Source organism: Mus musculus, chromosome 1, assembly GCF_000001635.26.
Source record: "Mus musculus strain C57BL/6J chromosome 1, GRCm38.p6 C57BL/6J".
NCBI lineage: Eukaryota > Metazoa > Chordata > Mammalia > Rodentia > Muridae > Mus > Mus musculus.
In genome coordinates, this window is record NC_000067.6 from 58,115,659 (window position 1) to 58,140,542 (window position 24,884).

Sequence of the window (24,884 nt, forward strand, 5' to 3'; positions counted from 1 at the left end):
ACCCCAAGCAATAAATAAGAGAATCCAAGCAGAAATATTTTGACATACTTTGATGAGGTTTGCTTTGAGTTTGTGTGCTTTAATAGCCAAGAAATTTTTAAAAGTGTCCTTAGAAATCAAGTGTCATGCAAGCACACACGTTAGTGTGTGTATGTGTGTGTGTGTATGTATGTATGTATATGTATTCATGAGTGTGTGCATGCACATGTGCATGTGTGTACATGTATGTGCAATATATTCTTTCCATTTTGGTAGTTCATGGTCACACTGCTAGCTAGATATGCTGTTGCCTCCAGGATCTGGCCTTCCCTTAACTACCCAGTCCTGTGATTCAGATACAACAGAAAGCATGACATAGAAGACAGGCAAAGAAATGTAAACTAACGGGCACTCTCACAGGCAACAGTGGTCAGTGCCCAGAGAAATCACTGTAGAGGAAAACCCTCTCAAAGGTGAGGGTGGAAAACAGCCGAAAGGACCGTGCCAACCTGTGTGTTTACGTCGTATGTTCTATTCTTCATGTCTCTGGAGCAGAGAGTTTTCTCAGGAGCATTTCCCAGTCCAAGAGATTGTCAGGCCCATTTGGATTAACTAATGAGGGACATACATCTTTGGTTTTTTATCAGAAAGCTACATAACAATCTTATAAGCTTCCTGTTAGTCGATAAAAATCATGTCTCCTCATGGGCCAGAGCTACAACACAGAATGATTTATTTTTGCCAAAAATCATATAACAACACAGGTTAAAAATAATTAAAGAGCTAGTGAAAAAAATCTATAAAATGGCCTTGCTTAGACTGGGGAATGTAGCTCAGTTGGTACAATTTATACCTACCATGACCACAGCCTTGGGTTTAGTCACTAGTACACTAGTGAACATATAAACAAGGTGTGATAGTGCATGCCGATAACCCCTGCAATTCAGAAGGATCAGAAGTTCAATGTTACTTGAGACTCTTTCTAAAAACAAATAAAGTAGAAAAGAAAAAGCCCCCTGCTTTGCCAGGAGGAAGTAACCTTCCCTGGACGGGTGGTCCTCAGCACAGCATGCTACCTCCACTAGCCTGATCCCTAGTTCTCCTTCCACGTGGGCGATGTGATGCTTTCTCTGTCTTTTCACTTCATACATCAAATTCTGAGGTCGGGCAATTGGGGGCATTTCCCTTCCTGAAAAGCTGCTGTGCTAACAGGGCTGTAGTAAATGAGCCCAAACTGGTCGTGAGAGAGTGATCCTTCCATGACGACCTTGGAGCATGCTCCTGTCTTTTGTTGTCATTCTTCTTGCCTGTACTTATTACATGTAGTAATGGGTTTATTCCAATAGTTTCATATATACATACACACACATCCCACCTCCAGTTACAGAATGTTGACATGATGGTCACGCTCTTGGCAGGTAGTCACTGCTGCTCTGAGTTCAAGCGTTCAATGGCCATCTTATGCCCAGATGACAGCCTCTCCCGTAATGCTCCCTGAGTCTTGGAGGTGATGGTATATATAGAAATCCAACTTATGGCTGAGCAGTTCGTTATTTTCATCACTATGACCAATTATGAGTCTCTGCAGTTGCTGCTGCCCATTGGGGGTGGGGGAGTAGCATTCAGGACCAAATGAGAGAGCAGCATTCATCTGTGGGCAGGAACAAATTATTTAGAAGGCAATTTGACAAGTCCATCAAATCCATGCAGCAAAACAACAGTAACTTTCCTATCACAGCCTGTGACTCCCTCTAGTCACAAGCTTTTAGCAGTGAGCCTCACATTCAAGCAAAACGTAGTCGGTGGCCCCTATAACAGACTGGCCACTATTGTACTACTAGTGGACACATCTTGCCTGGTCAGTCAGTAGTGCTGTACAAAGAGTTCACAGCTGAGCCAGAATATTGATGACAATTCTCCCCAAGTAGCCTGCATAGCATCTTCCAGGACTATGAAAAACTTGCTGATTTCTAACTCGCTACCTTAACACTGACAGTGAGGCCTAATCCTCTGCCAACGCAAGAATGAAGTGAAAGCTTAAAGTACTTTGTGTCTGGCAACTCCAAACTTCGCTGCCCTCTTTCTCTCTTTGTTTCTTTCTTTTCTTTTTTGGCCAAGCACACCAGCTTTTATTATGTTTTTAGTTTTTGTTTTCCTTCCTTTCTGTTTCCTTGAGGGATAAAAGTTGTACTGTAGAGCCTCTAATTAGACTGGAAATGCTCATTTTCAATGATTGGAATGCTTTTTAGTTGCCTTCCCTTACAGACTCTGTGTGATTAAAGGGATAACACTGATATGAAAGCAAACTTGGAGTGTTTCTAAGCAGGAATAATCAGGACTTCAAAGTGCTGGGGCCATGGGGGAAGGCAGGGCTCTCTCCCTTGCTGGTCTGGAGGTCTTTAGGTCTGACTACTTGGCTCTTGGCAGTGACTGCTGTCTCGTGAGATGCTGCATTCTGACTTACACTAAACACCAATCATTTGTCAGGTGACTGAAGTACCTCAAGAAGGCCTACCCCGTGGTTAGTTTTCAGTTTGACAGACTAGAGAAACACCTGAAGATGTTCTTTGAGCATGCCTATGGAAGGTTATTATGAGTCAATATGGCAAGACACCTCTTAATTGTGGGTAGGACCCTCCTTTGGAGGGGGGTGTTCCTGGACTGTACAATATGGAGAAAGCTAATGGACATCCACATTAGTTCTCTGCTTCTTGATTGTGCATGTCATGTGAGTGTCTTCTTTGAGTCTCTACCAAGTTCCCTACCATGGTGGACTGGACCTTGAACTGTGCACCAGAATAAAGGTTTTGTTTGTTTGCTTGCTTGTTTTTGCCTAAGTCCTTTGATCGCAGCAACAGGAAAAGAAAGGATATAGACGCATTCTGATGTCATCCTTGTGGTTGGTAAAAACCTCATGATAATTCAAGTCCCTCTTTCTTCCTTAACCCTAACCCTTCCAGTCCGACTCACAGGGACAAAGTATGGCTGTGGAGGAGGTGACTGTGGCGCCTGCACAGTGATGATCTCAAGATACGACCCCATCTCCAAAAGGATCAGGTACCTGCCCTCACCAGCAGGCTTGAGGCTGACTCCAGCCCTGACTTCCACAGGACTTACTCCTGGCACACTGGGGCAGCGTTTCATTCTACAGAGGAACCTAAAATAAACAACCTATAAGTTACCACCTGGAGACTGTGGCATAGAGTCCTAGCAATGTTGGCACTACATTTTACAAATGATGGAAACTGGGGTTCTATGGGACTTTGTACGTTCACCATAGCCAGAGAACTAGTGAGCCCCAAGTCCACTGGTCTGTAAAGCGAGATTCTTTGTATGAGTGCCACTCCAAGAGAGCTGTGAAAGGGCTTCTTTCTTCCACCTGCTAAACGACTCTTTCCCTAAGCACAGAGGACCAGGTAAGGCTGTTTGCATCTGTGGAACTTAGACTCTGGTGTAACTACTAAATGACTTGCCTTCCAGAGCATCTCCCTTAACTTCTTCTAGAATCACATAGAACCCACCTTGCTCAGAGGACTAGAAGCTCCTTGTCAACTGGCTTTCAGAGCTGACAGGATGAAATGGATGTACCAACCTCGACCATTTCAACTCCTGGTTTTGACAAGATAATTTGAGGAGGCAATGACTTTCTTAGTTAACAATATTTATTTTTAGGCAGACATATAAATTCAAAATCATTTATTTGATGATGTAATTTTAACCTGCACTCAATTATCTTCATGTCAAAGTAATTACAATCCTGTAAATACATGTTTATCTTTCTGTTTTCCAATACTACTGTTGTTTCTATGAATTCTTTTTTACTTCACCACATGAACTTTGAAGTCATTTCTCTGCCACTGCCTGCCTGGTTCCCATCTGCTCTCTCCATGGGGCTGCTGTCACTACAGTAGAAGGCATAGGAAGCACCAAAACCAGGATACACCCTGTCCAGGTAAGAGCGTGCTTTAACAAGCTGTCCTAGTTATCTGTAACCACAACTTGACACAACTAGAGTTATCTATCTGGGTAGAGAACCTCACGTTTTCTAGATCTGGGTAGTCTGTGAGTATGTCTAAGAGAATTGTCCTGATTGTTAACTGATGTAGGAAGGCCTCGCCCACAGTGGGCAGCACCATTCCCTAAGCTGCTGGTGAACTATATGAGAAAGCTAGCTAAGCATAACCTCTCTGCAGCCAGCAAGCGCATCCTCCACAGTTCTTACCACACTTCTTTGATTTTGACTTGAGAGCCCCACTCAGAAGCAATGAATGTTAGGCAGAATAGCAAGCAGACCTGCCTTCAAACTTCTACCTTGAGTTTCTATTTTACTTCTCTCACTGAGAGACTGTGAGCTAGAATTTTAATCCAAATAAACCCTTTCTCCCCCAAAAATTGTTTTTGGTCAGATATTTGTCATAGCAAAAGAATTGAAAATGGAACTTGGGTTGATGAGGTCTCTTTAGTTGTCCGGACCTTGGATTGTGGGTTTAGAGGACAGAAATGTAAATGAAGGGCTTTGTCCCTTTTATTGCCACTCCGTGCAAATGTGTGGAGGAGACCGAAGAAGGTGGCTGGTAGACTGGGTGGCTTCCTTCATCTCATAGTCTCAGAGACCCCACCCCCACTTTCTGGGAATACTTGAGTTCTATCACAAAGACTACAAAGGAGACAGCTCACATTTATCTTGGTTTAGACAAGAAAATGAGGAAAACTGGGATGTCTATTCTGTGCGAATAGCCAGCCATGCTGCTAATTCTAGCCAGAAAAAAAAAAGTGTTTATGCCCTAAACGTTGGCATTTAGCATTTGTGCTATAGTAGTCTTCTATCAAGATTGTGTATGATAAATAGTCCCAAGATTGATTTATAAAATCTTCTAGGGCAAAGATTTTTGTCTTAGCCTAAAGAATACCTTTCCTCATCATAAAAAGTTGTAATCCATAAAGACTATCAGTGGGGCTGGAGAGATGGTTCAGCCAATAAAGAGCTTCCCTCATGAACGTGAGGACCTGTGTTCTAGTCCCTGCAATCATGTAAAACCCTGGGTACAGTGGCACTTGCCTGTAATCCTAACACTAAGAAGGCAGCGAGTGAGAAACCTGAACTCAGTAAGGTGGTGGACAGTTGAGGATGACACTTGATGTTAAACCCTTTCTTCTACATACACATGCATCTGTACACACATATGCACACATGTATGAACTCATACCCACACTGCCACAACAACAACAACCATACACACACACACACACACACACACACACACACACACACACACATACACGCTACAGACTTCCCACCCTGAATTTCTCAGCCTGGAGTACTCGTGCTCTTCATTTTAGGAAAGGATTGCCAAAGGCCATGGTACCCAGTGTGGGTTCTGCACTCCCGGGATGGTGATGAGCATCTATACTCTCCTGAGGAACCACCCAGAGCCCTCCACAGAACAGATAATGGAAACCCTGGGCGGTAAGTTGATGACTTCTTAAATTATAGGCTAACAAGGCAGCTGGGATGCAAGAGCATTTCCATGCATAGAAAGCCAACGCCCTTGACACAGGTGTGCATACTGAACCTTAGCATCTACTCTTCCTAATCGGTGTCGAAAAGTCTCCCTTTCGGTTGAGCAGGAGGGCAGACTGTGGCAACCAGGAGAAAGGCAAGGACAGTCTCCATGTAACTGTAACGTTCTTGGTGACACATCTTGCGAGTCTCATGTACTGCCTGTGGGGGTGTCACTTATGTGATTTCAATGCTATGGAGATGGTGTTTGGAACTATTAAGGCTTTGAGATCTGTTAATTATGCAGTTGGAGCTAGCCTAAGGAAGCAGCAACCTTGTGGTTTGTTTTTGGGTTTTGTTGAGCCTGCCTTGCTGGCACACTTGTTATTCAACTATAACTGATACTCATGAAACCATGGACTCTTAGGAACTGAGAGGAAAATGCAGTGATTCATAAATGCATGTGCCTTAAAGTGTAATTTCACCTTTGTCCTTTTGGGACTTTTTATTTTTCTCAGGTCTTCTATGCTCATCCCCTCCTGTCAAGACACTTTTTACTTTCTCTATCTTTCCAAATCTGATGTGCATTGCCTTGGGTCCTTATGCAAGTCATGGACTAAACTATTGACTCAAATAAGCCAAGCAGAGCTTTATGAGGAAATTAATCAACATCATTAACACCGAATTGTTGTTTAATTGCGCCTTTTACATTAACATTTTCTGTCCTTGCTACAGAGGAGCCAAAACTTGACAAATGCCCTGTGAAATATTCATGCCCTGGGTCTGAGGTATTCAGGAGATCAGACCCACCCTAGGATTCTTATACCAAAAAAGAAGGCTAGTTTTCTTACATCCCCAGTCTCTTCTTAGGGACCACTGTTCTTAGGCTCTGTCATCACATATAACCCTTTCAGAACAGATCCAGAGAACTGGCCAAGAGTAGAGTCAACCTCATCTAATATCTATCTTTAAAAAAAATGAAAAGTCAAGGGTCACCTGTCTCCAGTGTTCTAGAACCACTTGGTCTACTGTTACATCTCACAAAGATTGCTTCTCACGGATTCACAAACTCATCTTGTCATAAAACACCATTTACTTCATCCATTTGACACTAGAACATTGAAAGGGGCTCCTAGCCCTCTTAAGTTTCCGTGCCTCTTGGGCTTCAAGGATTTTTGGACAAGGTTGAGCTGATGCTGAGTTACCAGGTATTGCTGTTGTGAGAAACGTGCAGTGATTATAAGAATAAGGCACTTATGCCTTCCCTCTGACATCTCTTAGTGGTACTCTATCTTCACTGAGCTCTGTGTTTGTCCCCCTTCTGAGGGGTTGTTGATGATAACATTTTCTCCAAAGCCTGTCTCAGTCTCATGTTTATTCAACCTGACTCTGCTTGCTCTGTGGCACTTTTTCATTTTCTGCTTTGTTTTATGAGTTTCAACATCTCTGATCTCCTTTCTGGTTTTGCTGATTGGAAAGCAATCTGATCAGAGTCGTCCTCCCTCCCATCTTGTCACATCCAATCACACCCTCTGAATCCCACATCAGAGTGCTTCCTCTGTTTTTGTGCTATGCGTCCACCTGTGGTTTCTGAGCAGTGAGGGGAGACTCTGGCATTGTGCTGTACTTTTTTAAATTGCCACTGCCCTGAAGAACATCAAGCATTCTTCACCTTCAGAGACCCTAGCCCCAATTCCTGCCATTGTCATATGATAGCCTTTATGGTTAGCTTGACAGCTTGACCTAACACTGGTTCCTCTGACTCTTATGACCTTCAAAAAAGTCTTCATCCCCATTCTGCATTGTACCAGAGGTAGAACCTCCCAAACATGGGCCGCTAAAGGATGCTTTCTCAGCTGTGACTTCCTCTGTTCCAGCTTCTTCAAAAAATATTCTGTCCATACCTTGTACTGGGCCAGGTGACCCATATTGTCCACTCCCTCTAGCTGTCAGATGTTGGCCCAACTGGTAGGAAGGTGTTGGTGTGATGGGTTTCCACATGAGGGCTGCAGGAGATGCTGAAAAGAAATGTTCAGGCAGAGCCTTGAGTAGAAGGGAAAGGGGTTTATGAAGAAAGGAGTCTCGGCTTTTTGCTGAAAATCAAGGGACTACAAGCAGATTTAAAAATATGCTGGTGTCTAAGAATCAGAGAATCAAGTTAAAATAGAAGTTTGTAAAGGGGGCAGTAAATTAGGACACCTGCCTTCAGAAGCAACCTGGCCTGTAGTTTAGTGCAGAACTAATAGCCTGAGTCTCTCATTAAGTTCTCTCCCAAATGGTCTCAATACTCTTTCATTCTGTGACATTCTTGGATTTCTGCTCAGATGTGTATTTGATGACCCTAGAGCCCCTGCCTCCTATGTTAGTTTTTATTTTGCAACATCACCACATGTTTGACTGAGTCTCATCTATTCAGGTTTTAGAGGTTCCTGATAAACCTCAAAAGCTCTTTACATCAAAACTAAAAGTTGCCCTCTGTAGGCCTACAGTCTTCTAGAGCCTGCCACTACAGCTAACTTTTTAAATGTGTTCCGTACACTCTACACTATTCCACAATGACCTCTACATGGCAATTATGCAAGGGGGGGGGCAACTTGAGGTACCAAGTGATGAAGTTACTACCCAAGACCTTAAATCTAGTGAGGGACAAGTCAGGATCTGAACCTTGGTAATTGATGTCAAATCCATGCTTTTAGCACTTTGTCTGAATTTGTTTACAGGGCTGATTTTTTTCATAGTATTTTCTCTAGAGAATTACCAAGACTTCAATTATCATTGCTCTCCCTGGGCTTACTGGTACCCTCCTTGGCTTTACTCGGTTGAGTAAAATGTATGCATGTTTTGAGTCATCTTTCTTCTGATTTAGCCCCTTGCCCCTTGGTACATGTTACTAACTGCCTGCTCGGTGGCATGCAGTGTGTTGTACCTGTGGGCCTCAGCCTTAGGAAGAATCAGCTCAGATGGACTTTCAATGCAGATTTGGTCTGTTGAAAGGGTCTGTGAATATTCTGTGCAAAATACAGAACAGAACAGATATGCAGTCATAGTCCGAGTCTACTTAACTCATCTGGTAGCAGTGAGAGCCAGTAGTCTAAAAAGACTAGACATTAATGACAGTGGGGGGATATCGTGATAAGACATGGGTGCTGTGCCTTCAGACATGCCTTTCCCAGTCTTTGTGTGAAGTGATCCCTCTGTGTCGGGGTCAGTCCCTCTGATAGTATGCGATATGTTAACGCCGTCTTCTGATCCTCAAGAACTTGCCAAGGGCTTTGACTTCACCCTGCTCACCAGCTAACAAGTTCTCCTGCCACTGTCTGTTGGAAGCTGGTGGAGACATGAGATCCTCAACAGGGTCACAGAACACTCATGGCTGAAGCAGCTGCGTCCAAGGTAGCTCCTGGGTCCCAGATCCCACAAGGCAATTTGGAGAGAGCCAATAGCATGTGTGATAGGTTACGTTACAAGGAAGAATTGGATTTGGGGAACTCAAGTCTTATCTAACAGGTGGTGCATCTCTATTATACTAGCAGGTCTCTTTTATGCAGTGAGCTCCTGTTTTTAAGTTGTGCTGAAACACAGTGTGGATTCCAGCAGTGCACGTTCACAAACGATGTGCATCCCTGGTGTGTGACGTGTAGCCCTTACAGAGGTTCTCTCTGATTTTGTCTTTTCTTTTCACAATGTTTCTGTTCTGTACCTCTCTTAAGACGGTACCCACAAATCGGTCCTGAGTAGCTTCTGATAACATGAGTGAAATCTAGAAATACTCTCAGGATTTTTAAATGATCGGCAGGGGAGGTGTTGTGGGTGAAGAGAGAGATACAGCAAGCTCAGAGAAATGGCCTTAGAGTTGAACCTGTGTATTTCCCTCACCCAGGGAATCTATGCCGCTGCACTGGATACAGGCCCATTGTGGAGAGTGCGAAAAGTTTCTGCCCGGTGAGTATGAAATGACGGATGGTTGCTGAGCCGCCATCATGCCCACCCCACACTGCCTCTTCCTAACAACCCCCCTCCCACGCACACCAGATGGACTTCAAGGAAAGTACAATGCCGTGTTTTAAAGAAAAATGATTTTCTGTTTTTGCCCATTTCTGTAAGCATAGCTGTGTACTTTTTTTTTTTTCAGAAATAGACAGGTAGCACCATAATAGCTCTTTTTTGAAGGTGAAGTTTGGAAATGGCATATTCTTAGTGAAAATGGATTAGGCCATTCTAACATCTTGCTCCGTGATAAAGAGAAACTGATAAAAGTCTGTTTCTCAGACTGTCTCTTCCACAGCACTTTTGGTTGAGACATGGCCAGAGCGTAACGTTTCCATCAAGTGAATGTCCCCCTTTGCACTGAGTGTGATTCCATCTGAGATTAATACTGATGTGAGATGGGGAAGAGCTGAGAAGCTGGGTCCCATCATTCACATTAGGTGAAATCAATTGAAAGCGGGACCCGCAGCATCCACAAAGCATCAATTTCAGAATCCCTCCACGCTCACCATCTGCATGCCCTTCTGAGGCACACACCAAGTGCTTCCTCACACCCCGATGGAACAATTCTGATCTGGGTAGTGTTTCCCACACCAAGCAACCTTCCAACTCTCTAGACAGTCACAGGATGCTCTGGGCTTTAATCTAGTTAGTTCTGACATTAATTACTCAGAGTTAGTGTCATAATCTACAAGTTAAGGGATCACAAGACTGAGTTCATCTTACCAAGTGCCAGCAGGCCTTCGGTATTTCTGACCCACTAACTAAAGATCAGTAATTCAATGCCCTCACTCCCCACCCCCTGCCCTGCCCCAGCCCTCAGTATTTTGCTAGAATAGTCAACATAACTCAGGAAGCATTGCTCATGCTTGCTGGGTTATTATAAAATCTGTTATAAAGGGAACAGGTAAACACTAGATGGGTTGGTACACTGGACAGAAAGGTCTCCTGTCAGCAGACTTGAGGTCTCTCACGCTCCTCACACGAGGGTGTTTCACCAACCCAAAGGCTCATAAATTATCTGGTTCAAAGGTTTTTATTTTAATGTTTTAAAGCTGTGTAGTATGTGAGTACATGTGTATGATGTATGCGTGTAAGGACACATGTGTGAAGGTCAGAGGACAACTTGTTAGGTTGCTTCTGTCTTTCCACCTTTACCTGAGTTCCAGGGGTTGAACTCCGATTGTCTGCATTGCCCAGAAAACACTTTATCCACTGAGCTGTCTCACCAGCTCCCAGAAGTTCTTATAACTGCATGCTTACACACATGTGCAAACCCAGCACTCAAGACATGGGCTAAGGAAGATTAACTGTAAGATCAACACCAGTCTGGGCTACACACTGATTTCAAAGATGATGTAAGCTACAAAGTAAGACCTTGTCCCACCAGAAGAAACAAACAAAAAGTTCTTTAAAGCACTCAGTTTCCGGTCCACCACCCCCAGACCAGTCTACCCACTGAGCTAGGTTGGTGGGCTGCAAGTTTAAACCCACTGATCACAGGATCTTTCTGTCACTTGGCCCGTTCTAAGGCTACTCAGGAGTGGCCGCAGGTTCAACTATAGGAAGGATGTGTCAGTGGAATCTAGTCCCTGCATCTTGGTGACAACCTAGAGGGCACTGTCCTGATTTCAGAAGCTCCAGGACCCCTGGGTCTCACACTCCACCCTTGGACAACCTGCCTCCCATTTGTCTTTCTGCAGAGGGTCTTTGAAGATTAAACGTTTTATAACACATGAAAAGCAATAATCACAAAACCCAGACTAGGAAAGGCAATCAGGAAATGGCAGTTACTATTAAAAATTAGACTATAGAGCTATGCTGAATGAGCACAAACTAGCTCTACATCTGGACGCATAGCCTCAAATTCTGATTCCACAATTCTCTTGCTGCATCATTTGATAAATCTCATAACTTTTCTACACCTTTGCTTCCTTGTCTGGGAAGTGGAGTCATGACTAAAAGAACGAAAACAAAGCATGTCTACAAAACATGGAACATTGTGCTGAGCACAAAGTCTTTGCTCAACCAAACCTAGACCACAGCTAATATAGTCTACCACTTCCACTACTACTGTGTCCTAGTCCTATCTATGCTGCTGTAACAGAGTACCATACACCAGATGGGTTCTGATGAGCAGAATATTGGGTCCGTTGGGTCTATTGGGTCACAGACCTGGAGACTAGGAATTCAAGATCAAGGTGTTTCATCTAGCAAGGGGTCTTTTGCTGTGTTCTACCTTGACAAAAGGCAATGATGGAAGAGACTTGGGGGTAAAGGGAAGCCAAAGGGGTCCAAGTTTGTCCTTTAAATATTAATCTTCCCTGGCTGCCCTGGCATTCGTCCATTCTTGGGTGAGAACTCCCTCTAAGACAATCACCATCAGTATGAGCTCCAGAGGACGTGCACTGAGAGCATCGCGTACGATCATGATAGCTGCCCTCACCTCTGGATTCTCACAACTCCGTGCCTCTCTGATTTCACTGTTAACGTTTTCCACAGAGTTCAACTTGCTGCCAGATGAATGGGGAAGGGAAATGTTGCTTGGATGAAGAAAAAAACGAGCCTGAGAGAAAAAACAGTGTGAGTTTCCCTTTTCTTCCCTCATTTCCCTCCATCTTCTTACATTTGGCCTCAGCGCATATCCCCCCCATCCCTCCTATACCCCCCCATGAACCCCCTCACATTCCACCCACATCTCACCCGAATCCCACTCACATCCCCCTGCACTCCCCATCCCCCAATTCCCCATCCTCCCATCCCCCCCACCCCCCACCCCGTCCCTCCATCCTCTGACTGCATCTCACTCACACACAACGCTGCACACCTCACATCCTACTAGCATCCCACCCACATCCCACCTGCAACCCACCAACATGAGTCAGAAGTTTTTTGCATGTTAGGAGAAAGCAGAGGCTCTAAAAACAACTCCTTCTGGCATTTCCCCTCTTTCTTTTCACTGACCTTGGTCACTGCCAACATGAGTCCACTCTGGGGGTAGGGGTGGGGGTAGGGGGTTGGGGGAGAGTCCTCGGAGCTGGACTGCAGTGAAGAGTAAAGGTGGCACAATTGTGGCAGGATGTCTTTAGAAACACAGAGCCTGTCAACCTAGCTCTGTGACTTCCATGCTCTAGATTCGCATCCTCTTGAATCTGATTGGTTGATCACTGCAGGCAGTTTGGAGTAAGGTATGCGTGCTCACGAAGCCCCAAGTCCATTGATAAATGAGCAGCAGTTGCTTATTAAATGTCTGATTTCCCTAATGACTGAGGTTTAGAATTACCCTTTTAGCCAGTTGTGGAAGGCAATGGAATCTGTGTGTTAGATTTCTGTTTCCATACTTTCTGACTGAGCAATTGCACTTCCAGAAATCCACTCCAGGAAAAAAATTAGATGTAGGCCAAATATTTATTGTGGAAAAAGATATGCACCACAGCATGTTTGTGTGTATATTTATATTTAACACATATATAAAACAAATATGTTGTTATAATTATAACCGGGATCTGCGCTAACATGAATGTCTAGCAAGAGGAGATCACTTAAGACTATCCTGACACAACTACTTCATTGGAAATTACACTAACCTGGAATCTTTTTCTATAACCTTTAAGGAGTTTTAAAATAAAAATAATTTCTTTAATGTGAAGTAATTTAAAATTGAGAATTTGATACTATTAAATATGCATATGCAATATAAGTACATATATAAAAGTGAAATTAGAAGTAGAAAAATATGCATAGCAATAGTAGGTACTTCTGCACTATGCTATTATGAAGCTGTTTTGTTTCTAGACTTTGCTGCAGTTCAACATGATTTTATTATAATTACACACACACACACACACACACACACACACACACACACACGTGTTTAAACAAAAGGAAATTCCCATGGGTATTATAGTAGTTACATTATTTATTTATTTTTTATTAGATATTTTCTTCATTTACATTTCAAATGCTATCCTGAAAGTCCCCTATACCCACCCCCCCCGCCCTGCTCTCCAACCCACCCACTCCCAATTCCTGGCCCTGGGGTTCCCCTGTACTGGAGCATATCATCTTCGCAAGACCAAGGGCCTCTCCTTCCATTGATGGCCGGCTAGGCCATCCTCTGCTACATATGCAACTAGAGAGACAAGCTCTGGGGAGTTGGGGGGAGGGTTACTGGCCTGTTCATATTGTTGTTCCTCCTATAGGGTTGCAGACCCCTTTAGCTCCTTGGGTACTTTCTCTAGCTCCTTCATTGGGGGCCCTGTTTTCCATCCAATAGATGACTGTGAGAATCCACTTCTGTATTTGCCAGGCACTGGCATAGTCTCACAAGAGACAGCTATATCAGGGTCCTTTCAGCAAAATCTTGCTGGCATATGCAATAGCGTCTGGGTTTGGTGGTTGTTTATGGGATGGATCCCCAGGTGGGGCAGTCTCTGGATGGTCCTTCCTTCCATCTCAGCTCCAAACTTTGTCTCTGTAACTCCTTCCATGGGTATTTTGTTCCCCATTCTAAGGAGGATGGAGTATCCACACTTTGGTCTTCCTTCTTCTTGAGTTTCATGTGTTTTGCAAATTGTATCTTGGGTATTCTAAGTTTCTGGGCTAATACACACTTATCAGTGAGTGCATATCATGTGTGTTCTTCTGTGATTGGGTTACCTCACTCAGGATGATACCCTCCAGAGCCATCCATTTGCCTAAGAATTTCATAAATTCATTGTTTTTAATAGCTGAGTAGTACTCCGTTGTACAAATGTACCACATTTTCTGTATCCATTTCTTTGTTGAGAGACATCTGGGTTCTTTCCAGATTCTAGCTATTATTAATAAGGCTGCTATGAACATAGTGGAGCATGTGTCCTTATTAAAAGTTGGAACATCTTCTGGGTATATGCCCAGGAGAGGTATTGCTGGATCTTCCGGTAGCACTATGCCAATTTTCTGAGGAACCCCCAGACTGATTTCCAGAGTAGTTGTACAAGCTTGGAATCCCACCAGCAATAGAGGAGTGTTCCTCTTTCTCCACATCCTCGCCAGCATCTGCTGTCACCTGAATTTTTGACATTAGCTATTCTGACTGGTGTGAGGTGGAATCTCAGGGTTGTTTTGATTTGCATTTCTCTGATTATTGAGGATGCTGAACATTTTTTCAGATGCTTCTCAGCCATTCGGTATTCCTCACGTGAGAATTCTTTGTTTAGCTCTGTACCCCATTTTAATAGGGTTATTTGATTTTCTGGAGTCCAACTTCTTGAGTTTTTTGTATATATTGGATATTAGTCCCCTATTGGATTTAGGATTAGTAAAGATCCTTTCCCAATCTGTTGGTGACCTTTTTGCCTTATTGACGGTGTCTTTTGCCTTACAGAAGCTTTGCAATTTTATGAGGTCCCATTTGTCTATTCTCAATCTTACAGCACAAGCCATTGCTGTTCTGTTCAGGAATTTTTTCCCTGTGCCCCTATATTCGAGGCTTTCCCCCACTTTCTCCTCTATAAGTTTCAGTGTCGCTGGTTTTATGTGGGGTTCCTTGATCCACTTAGACTTCAGCTTTGTACAAGGGGATAAGAATGGATCAATTCTCATTCTACATGATAACCGCCAGTTAAGCCAGCACCATTTGTTGAAAATGCTGGGGGTTGGAGAAATGGCTCAGTGGTTAAGAGCACTGACTGCTCTCCCAGAAGTCCTGAATTCAATTCCTACCAACCACATGGTGACTCACAATCATCTGTAATGGTATCCGATGTCATCTTCTGGTGTGTCTGAAGACAGCGACGTTGTATGTATAATACATACATAAATAAATATCTTTTTTAAAAAGGAAAATGCTGTCTTCTCTCCACTGAATGGATGGTTTTAGCTCCTTTGTCAAAGATCAAGTGATCGTAGGTGTGTGGGTTCATTTCTGGGTCTTCAATTCTATTTCATTGTCTGTTGCTGTACCAGTATAATGCAGTTTTCATCACAATTGCTCTGTAGTACAGCTTGAGGTCAGGCATTGTGATTCCACCAGAGATTCTTTGATTGTTGAGAATAACTTTAGCTATCCTAGGTTTTTTGTTATTCCAGATGAATTTGCAAATTGCCCTTTCTAACTCAGTGAAGAATTGAGTTGGAATTTTGATGGGGATTGTATTGAACCTTTAGATTGCTTTTGGCAAGATAGCCATTTTTACTATATTAATCCTGCCAATCCATGAGCATGGGAGATCTTTCAGTCTTCTGAGATCTTTGATTTATTTCTTCAGAGACTTGAAGTTCTTATCATACAAATATTTCACTTGCTTAGTTAGAGTCACACCTAAGTATTTTATATTATTTGCGACTATTGTGAAGGGTGCTGTTTTCCTAATTTCTTTTTCAGCCTGTTTATCCTTTGTGTAGAGAAAGGCCACTGATTTGTTTGAGTTAATTTTATATCCAGCTACTGCAATAAAGCTGTTTATCAGGCTTAGGAGTTCTCTGGTGGAATTTTTAGGGTCACATATATACTATCATATCAAATAGTGATATTTGACTTCTTCCTTTCCAATTTGTATCCCCTTGATCTTCTTTTGTTGTCTAATTGCTCTGGCTAGGACTTCAAGTACTATATTGAATAGGTAGGGAGAAAGTGGGCAGCCTTGTCTAGTCCCTGATTTTAGTGGGATTGCTTCAAGTTTCTCTCCATTTAGTTTGAAGTTGACTAAAGCTTTGCTGTAGATTGCTTTTATTATGTTTAGGTATGGGCCTTGAATTCCTGATCTTTCCAAGACTTTTATCATGAATGGATTTTGGATTTTGTCAAATGCTTTCTCAGCATCTAAGGAGATGATCATGTGGTTTTTGTCTTTGAGTTTGTTTATATAGTGGATGATGTTGATGGATTTCCATATATTAAACTATCCCTGCATCCCTGGAATGAAGCCTACTTGATCATGATGGATGATAGTTTTGATGTGTTCTTGGATTCAGTTTGCGAGAATTTTATTGAGTATTTTTGCATCAATATTCATAAGGGAAATTGATCTGAAGTTCTCTATCTTTGTTGGGTCTTTCTGTGGTTTAGGTATTAGAGTAATTGTGGCTTCATAGAATGAATTGGGTAGAGTACCTTCTGTTTCTACTTTGTGGAATAGTTTAATGAGAATTGGAATTAGGTCTTCTTTGAAAGCCTGATAGAACTCTGCACTAAACCCATCTGGTCCTGGGCTTTTTTTTTTTTTTTTTTTTGGTTGGGAGACTATTAATGACTGCTTCTATTTCTTTACAGGATATGGGACTGTTTAAATTGTTAATCTGATCCTTATTTAACTTCGGTACCAGGTACCTGTCTAGAAAATTGTCCATTTCATCCAGGTTTTCCAGTTTTGTTGAGTATAGGCTTTTGTTGTAGGATCTGATGATGTTTTGCATTTCTTCAGGTTCTGTTGTTATGTCTCCCTTTTCATTTCTGATTTTGTTAATTAGGATGCTGTCCCTGTGCCCTCTAGTTAGTCTGGCTAGGGGTTTATCTATCTTGTTGATTTTCTCAAAACAAAAACAAAAACAAAAACAAAAACAAAAACAAAACAAAACAAAACAAAACCCACAGCTCCTGGTTTGGTTGATTCTTTGCATAGTTCTTTTTGTTTCCACTTGGTTGATTTCAGCCCTGAGTTTGATTATTTCCTGCCATCTAATCCTCTTGGGTGAATTTGCTTCCTTTTGTTCTAGGGCTTTTAGGTGTGTTGTCAAGCTGCTAGTGTGTGCTCTCTCCAGTTTCTTTTTGGTGGCACTCAGAGCTATGAGTTTTCCTCTTAGCACTGCTTTCACTGTGTCCCATAAGTTTGGGTATGTTGTGGCTTCATTTTCATTAAACTCTAAAAAGTCTTTAATTTCTTTCTTTATTCCTTCCTTGACCAAGGTATCACTGAGTAGAGTGTTGTTCAGCTTCCATGTGGATGCTGGCTTTATATTATTTATGTTGTTATTGAAGATCAGCCTTAGTCCATGGTGATCTGATAGGATGCATGGGATAATTTTAATATTTCTGTATCTGTTCAGGCCTGTTTTGTGACCTATTATATGGTCATTTTTGGAGAAGGTGCCATGAGGTGCTGAGAAGAAGATATATTCTTTTGTTTTAGGATAAAATGTTCTGTAGATAATTATTAAATCCATTTGTTTCATAACTTCAGTTAGTTTCAATGTGTCTGTGTTTAGTTTCTGTTTCCAGGATCTGTCCAATGATGAGAGTAGGGTGTTGAAGTCTCCCACTATTATTGTGTGAGGTGCAATGTGTGCTTTGATCTTTACTAAAGTTTCTTTAATGAATGTGGATGCCCTTGCATTTGGAGCATAGATATTCAGAATTGAGAGTTCATCTTGGAAGATTTTACCTTTGATAAGTATAAAATGCCCCTCGTCTTTTTTGATAACTTTGGGTTGGAAGTCGATTTTATTCGATATTAGAATGGCTATTCCAGCTTGTTTCTTCGGACCATTTGCTTGGAAAATTGTTTTCCAACCTTTTACTCTGAGGTAGTGTCTGTTTTTGTCCATGAGGTGGGTTTCCTATATGCAGCAAAATATTGGGTCCTGTTTATGTAGCCAGTCTGTTAGCCTATGTCTTTTTATTGGGGAATTGAGTCCATTGATATTAAGAGATATTAAGGAAAAGTAATTGTTGCTTCCTGTTATTTTTGTTCTTAGAGTTGGGATTCTGTTCTTGCGGCTATCTTCTTTTAAGTTTGTTGAAGGATTACTTTCTTGCTTTTTCTAGGGCGTAATTTCCCTCCTTGTGTTGGAGTATTATCCTTTGAAGGGCTGGATTCATGGAAAGATATTGTGTGAATTTGGTTTTGTCATGGAATACTTTGGATTCTCCATCTGTGGTAATTGAGAGTTTTGCTGGGTATAGTAGCCTGGGCTGACATTTGTGTTCTCTTAGGGTCTGTATGACATTTGTCCAGGATCTTCTGGCTTTCATAGTCTCTGGTGAGAAGTCTGGTGTAATTCTAATAGGTCTGCCTTTATATGTTACTTGACCTTTTTCCCTTACTACTTTTAATATTATATCTTTATTTAGTGCATTTGTTGTTCTGATTATTATGTGTCAGAGGAATTTCTTTTCTGGTCCAGTCTATTTGGAGTTCTGTAGGCTTCTTGTGTGTTCATGGTCATCTTTCTTTAGGTTAGAGAAGTTTTCTTCTATAATTTTGTTGAAGATATTTACTGGCCCTTTAAGTTGAAAATCTTCATTCTCATCTATACCTATTATCCTTAGGTTTGGATTTTCCATTGGTCCTGGATTTCCTGGATGTTTTGAATTAGGATCTTTTTGCACTTTGCATTTTTTTTATTGTTGTGACCATGTTTTCTATGGAATCTTCTGCACCTGAGATTCTCTATTCTATCTCTTGCATTCTGTTGCTGATGCTCACATCTATGGGTCCTGATTTCTTTCCTAGGATTTTTATCTCCAAATTTGTCATCCTTTGGGTTTTCTTTATTGTTTCTACTTCCATTTTTAGATCTTGGGTGGTTTTGTTCAATTACATCACCAGTTTGGTTGTGTTTTCCTGTAATTCTTTAAGGGATTTTTGTGCTTTCTCTTTAAGTACTTCTACCTGTTTAGCAGTGTTCTCCTTTATTCCTTTAAGTGAGTTATTATTGCCCTTTTTAAAATCTTCTACCAGCATCTTGAGATGTAATTTTAAATCCAAATATTGCTTTTCAGGTGTGTTGAGGTATCCAGGACTCGCTGTGGTGGGAATACTGGGTTCCGATGATGCTGAATGGTCTTGGTTTCTGTTAGTAAGATTATTTCTTTTGCCTTTCTCCATCTGGTAATCTCTGGTGTTACATGTTCTAGCTGTCTCTGGCTGGAGCTTGTTCCTTCTGTGATTCTGTTAGGCTCTGTCAGCACTCCTGGGAGTCCAACTCTCTCCTGAGTCCCAATGGTCAAAGCCCTCTCTGGAGGCAAGGTCTCCTCTGGCAGGTAAGGTGCACAGAGGTCTGGAGCTCAGCTCTGCCTCCTGGCTGAAGATGAAGGCTGGAAGGGATCCTGTCCAAGAAGCTCTGTTGCTTCTGCAGCCTGTGAGTTCCCCTGCCCAGACTGGTCTTTGAGAGACCCGGGATACAAGATAGCGATCTCCTAGTAGTTACTTAAAATTACAATTTCCTCTAAAAGTCAAGTTCACTTGATTTCTAGTTTAGAGAAAAGGGAAAGGAAAAAATTTGAAAGAATATTGTAGGTTCTTTACCCCCCAGCCACCAAATATCCCTGTGCAAGATGACTGCCATCTGCAGGCCCACAGAAGGAGCATGAGGCATAGAGCCCCGTTCTCATCTCTCTATGCCCAGTTGTGTCCCATACCAGTGGCATCACAGACTGTAAACCCTGTGTCCAAATTATACCCATTCCCAACCCACTTTTTCTTAGCCACTACTCAGGCATTTCTGCTCTTGATGAGAAAGGAATGGAACAGAGGCCCACATGGGTCCTGGGAGTGAATCTGGGGCTTCTGGGTTGGGGAATCTGAGGTCCTGATGGCAAAAGCCTGCAGCTAACAGACAGTGGGCTGCTGGCTGTGAGTGGAATGTCCCCCACTCTGGGATCTCCTTGCCTCCTGTGGAGGGGCTTGGTGGGAGAGGGCCAGTGATCAATAGCCAGAGAGTAGGTGGGAGTGGGCTTTTTAAAGCCACATTGAGTGCTTTCCATACCATATATATAAGGGCACTCTGCATGGTGGCAGCTCTGTTGGCTGCAACCCTGTGACTCCCTGCAAGAGCAGCTCTTTTATTCCAACCTCAACTACTCATTTTAACTCCCAATCGCACACTCCACACATTAAGCTATGTATGTTATTGAATGACTACAAAGGGGTTAATTAAAGAGGCTACAGACTTGGGAGGGTGGGTTTATTGAAGGCAGCATCTAATACAGATGCAGAGAGCCATTGCAGGTGGTTGGGTAAGTTATTAAGAACCAAATTAGAGAGCAGCTGGAGGTAGAGCCAAGTCAGGCTCAAAACAAGTTGGGGCCAGGCAGGGGGACTGACAGCAAATTGGGCAATCCAAGGAGAGAACCAATCAAGCAGTAGGGACAATGCTGAGCTCTGGGGACAACCGAGTTTTCTGCCTGTCAGTCTCTTGATGCACACACACTAGATGGCTAAATAACAGATTAGTTCAATGGCAGTATCAGAGTTCTCGTTTTTGATGACCCAGGTGAGTTCTTTGCTGATCTAGTATATTTGATGAGTCCTTGGGCCTGATTTTTCTGATACGGTTTTAATATGTTGTGTGCTCCCAATCTTCCCCAGCAGGCATTTTGTTTTGCCTGAATAAGTTATCAGACTGTGCCTCCTGGTTTGCTGCTAGGCAAGTGGTGGTGTCTACATGCACAAACAAGATGTAGTGGAGTCCCTCAGCGCAAGGCATTCTGAAAGCCCCTGTCCTACACACTACAGAGTAGTTTACAGGGACCACCTGATCTCCACACGTCCTTGTAAATGCAGATCACAGCTTCTACTCCAAGGAGAATAAGAGATAGCTTATTCTGATTCTAATATAAGTGGTCATGGTCTGAGAATACAGATTCATCTTGCTCTGAGTAACAGGTTCTTCCATGGAAACAGTTACAAGAATTCTATAGTCACATAAGAAAGAAGGAAAGAAAGAAAGGAAGGAAGGAAGGAAGGAAGGAAGGAAGAAAGGAAGAAAGAAAGAAAGAAAGAAAGAAGAAAAAAGAAAGAGGAAGGAAGGAAGGAAGGAAGGAAGAAAGGAAGAAAGAAAGAAAGAAAGAAAGAAAGAAAGAAAGAAAGAAAGAAAGAAAGAAAGAAAGAAAGAAAGAAAATTATAGCCAGGTGTGGTGTCACTTGCCTTTAACCACTTGGGAGGCAGAAGCAGGTGGCTCTCTGAGTTTAAGCCCAGCCTGGTCTACAGAGTGAGTTCAGGGACAGCCAGGATTCTGTAGAAAGACCCTGTACTGGAATTGGGGGGGGGGTAGGGAGAGGGAGAGAAGGAGAGTGAGAGCAAGAGAGAGAGGGAGGGAGGGAGAGAGAAAGAGAGAGAGCCATTAATTGGTTGCATTCACAAACTACATTGTGAGGGGCTTAGTAAAGAAACCACGTGACCATTCCATGATTGAGGCGGGGTTAGTGTGAAGAAGCGAGAAAAAAATATTCAGAGGCACCTGGGAGAGTCCAGAGCAGAGAGAAAAAGCAGCAGATTGGCCACAGCCAGGGGAGGGGAGGGAGAACGCAATGGCAGGGGAAAGTTATGTAGAGAGTGGGGTTCTGAGGTGAGCAGGGTCAGGCTGAAGCTTTGAAGTGTAGGATAAGGACTGCAGGAGCTCCGGCCAGTGGGCTTTGACATGCAACAGCAGATATGTCCATGGAAAGCCACATGTCTCTTCTGCCAGAGGCAAGGGAAATGACCCCTTTCACAGATTCCTGAGACATTCTGACTTATATCTATTCTTCAGAAATCTTTCTTCAGTCCGGCTTGAGCTGGGCCAAGACTGCCATTTCTGGACATATGCACTTCCTGAAACCTAACCGTGGGAACACTGGCTTAGTTATCAGAGTCATTCTGCTATGGATCTTAGTAGCTTTGGGGTCAGTGGAAGCTAGTATACTGCTTAATTCATTATAAAACTTAACCCAGTAGCCAACAGGATGTCAGGTCAGACACAAAGGTGGAAATAAACGACTGTTATTAAGAAGACACAAAGCCTAACATAAATTTGGCTCTGGCTCTCCAAAATTGCAACTTTCAACAACCACAAAGTTCTAAGCTATCAACCTAGGTCCAGGGCTGGACACACTGCAGCCTCATAAGAGTTTCCTGCTCCCATCTGCTACCCTACCCAAACCCCTCCTGCCTCCCCTAGTTGTCTCTTACCTGTCCTCCCCCTCTGCAGCTTTCTGCAGCCCTGTCTTATTCTCTCCTTTCTCTAGCCCTCTCTGCCCTCCCTTCCCCTGCCCTCTCTTGCCATTGCCCCATATCCCAGTCCCCAGTCCAGGCTTTTCAAACAGGAAGTAGACATTCAACACTTGGCTAAGAACCAATGCTTACCAACCTTTGCCACAAAGACTAAAACAGTTTTTTATCTTCTTCAGGTTTGCACCAAGTTGTATGAAAAAAAAGAATTTCAGCCCTTGGATCCAACTCAGGAGCTTATATTTCCACCTGAGCTGATGGTTTGTTCTGGTTTATTTGGTTTTATGATGCTTGCAAGAGAAGGGACACATCCACCAGCTTGTCCTCAGTTGTGCCTCTGCTTTTATCTGCTCCTCTGGGTCACTTTGTACTATGTAGCCCTCCAGAGCATTCATTCATTTTGAACTTTGCTCATCTTGTCCTTGCTCTTTCTCATTGTCTAGATCCAGGGCACACGTGTTCTGGAACTCAATGCTTATGAGGATCCATAGAAAATTCAGGATAAGACTAGGAGTAGACAGACAAGAGCAGGTCTGAGCTGTCTGTCTCAGTAGCCAGCTACTCCACACTGATGCAAGGCACTGAGATGCCCCATTTTTTTCCTTGTTTCGAGTCATTCCTCTAGGTATCCTTTGGACTCCTTTGTACTTGTTTCAGAAGCTTCTGTTAGCAGAGTCCCAACTGTCAGGCCCCAAGCTAGAAACCCAGGATGCAGAAAATGCAAACTGTTTGTTCCTGAGGGCCGGTTCCTGCTTTGACAGTGTCCCCCTCGGGATCTTCTCCTGCAGTAGTGTGCTTGCCTCTTTGCTGCTTTGATTGTAAGCCTAGGCACTGTCACTCTGAACCCAGGTCTTCGTGGCTTTTTAATTTTTTTATTTTTGTTTTTGTTTGACTGGGTTGGTTTCAGAGCCACTCACATCTTTAGAAATTGCTGACAACCCAAAGAGTTTTTGTTATGCGGGTCATAGCCATTGATGGATGTTCTATGTGACATTAAAACGGAAAATATTTTAATCATCCATTCATTTTTAAATAAGTAACCAGAGAAAGCTTTTTAAAATAAAGATTTGTTTATTTTTATGTGAATGGATGTTTTGCCTAAATGTATGCCTGTACACCACACGTGTGCAGTACCCACGGAGGCCAGAAGGGGGCTTCCGATCTCCTAGAACTGGGATTAAGGACGATTGTTAGCTGTTGTGGGGGTGTGGGTGCTGGGAACCAAACCTAGGTCCTCCAGAAAAGCGATGAGTGATCTTAACGGCTGAACCATCCTTCCAGCACCGAGAGTAAGCCTTTTAGGATAAATAAAACATTACTCTTGGATAGCATTCTTTTTTCCTCAAAGGGAAGTAACAATGGAGTGGTATTGTTCTGGGTTTTTGTATACCTTTTTAAACTCTGGTTTAAGCGAAACTAATTAGGTTTGCGCACAACTTCGGGCTGCCGACAGAGGTGTGAGAGCACACACTGTGGAGCATTTTAACACTCCACCATAGACTCCATAGATAACGAAAAGACAAGTCATACTCACTGTGCTCCATTATAGAATAGCTTTGGCTGTGGAGCCCTTAAAACGAGTTCTGGGTGCACTTCCCGGAGAGCTGCACTCTACTTTGACAAGGGTTGGCTTCACCTGATGAGAGCGTATGAAACAACGTTTAGCAGTCAGAGTTTCCCACATCCCCAGGACCTCTCCTGTCCATCATCCTTCCGCCCACTCAATACATAGACACACAACTTAATGCAACATTTACAGCAATAAAGGGGAATTCATTTAACCAGCCCGCCTTTAGTGACAGCTTGTTTCCAGCAGCCTTTTGCCAGGACTTCTGTGTGACAAGATTATTCAGTGAGATGATCTATGAAGACACAGAAATTTTACCAAAAGATCTGCCCTGCGGATGCTCCCACAAAGAACAGAATGTTTTCATAAAATATCGTCGCAAGGATATTACCAAAGCTCACTTGAAACAAACTAAGCAATTTGATTCCTGAAAACCCATTCTTCCAAATGCCACAACCCCAGTTTCAGAGGACACCAGGCAAGAAACCTGGTGCCCTGGGGTCTTTGGCCCATTAACCGCCTGTGTCACTTTGACCAGGCCATGTCTTTGATTTGGCCCTCATCCCATTCTTTTCTTTGGTAAAACTAAATGAGTTACAGTGTTTCCTGCACACTGTAAAATCGTGCCAAATGTGATTTGACTTACTAGGATAGAATCAACTTCAGACAGGAAATATGAGCATATTAAATGACTCCTGTATCGAATCAAAACAGCGTGCGCAGAAAGTCCACTAGAGACAAGAAGGGAAGGAAAATAAAATTAAAAGTCAGCTTGACTGAGCATGAAATTATCTTCATGAATATTTATCCCACACTCACTCATGTTAATGTGTTGCTACCGATCACAGCCGTTTGTTTTAGAGAAATTGATGGGAGGAAAAGCTAAAGAAAGTCTGCCCACCAACAACTGAGAAAACCCCACCAGTAACTTTGAGGATC

At 42.8% G+C, this 24,884-nt stretch overlaps 1 protein-coding gene and 1 long non-coding RNA gene across 4 annotated transcripts in view; one reads left to right on the plus strand and one right to left on the minus strand.

Moving 5' to 3' along the window:
* The window catches only part of Aox3 (aldehyde oxidase 3), an 89,087-nt gene that overhangs the window by 2,524 nt on the left and 61,679 nt on the right, over nt 1-24,884 (plus strand). For 2 of the 3 annotated variants that reach the window (NM_023617.2, XM_006496284.4), the window contains 6 exons: nt 2,940-3,036; nt 3,823-3,931; nt 5,320-5,446; nt 9,360-9,421; nt 11,969-12,049; nt 22,558-22,638. In NM_023617.2, the coding sequence (NP_076106.2) occupies nt 2,940-3,036; nt 3,823-3,931; nt 5,320-5,446; nt 9,360-9,421; nt 11,969-12,049; nt 22,558-22,638 (557 nt within the window). Of the gene's footprint in view, nt 1-2,939; nt 3,396-3,822; nt 3,932-5,319; nt 5,447-9,359; nt 9,422-11,968; nt 12,050-22,557; nt 22,639-24,884 lie in introns of all 3 variants that reach the window. The other variant, XM_006496285.4, reaches the window with a different exon arrangement.
* Nucleotides 1,148-24,671, minus strand: Gm39643. Its single transcript, XR_003947827.1, has 4 exons — nt 24,592-24,671; nt 23,913-24,014; nt 7,384-7,497; nt 1,148-1,630 (listed from the first exon to the last, which is right to left on the minus strand). It is a non-coding gene; the product is annotated as a predicted gene, 39643 (long non-coding RNA).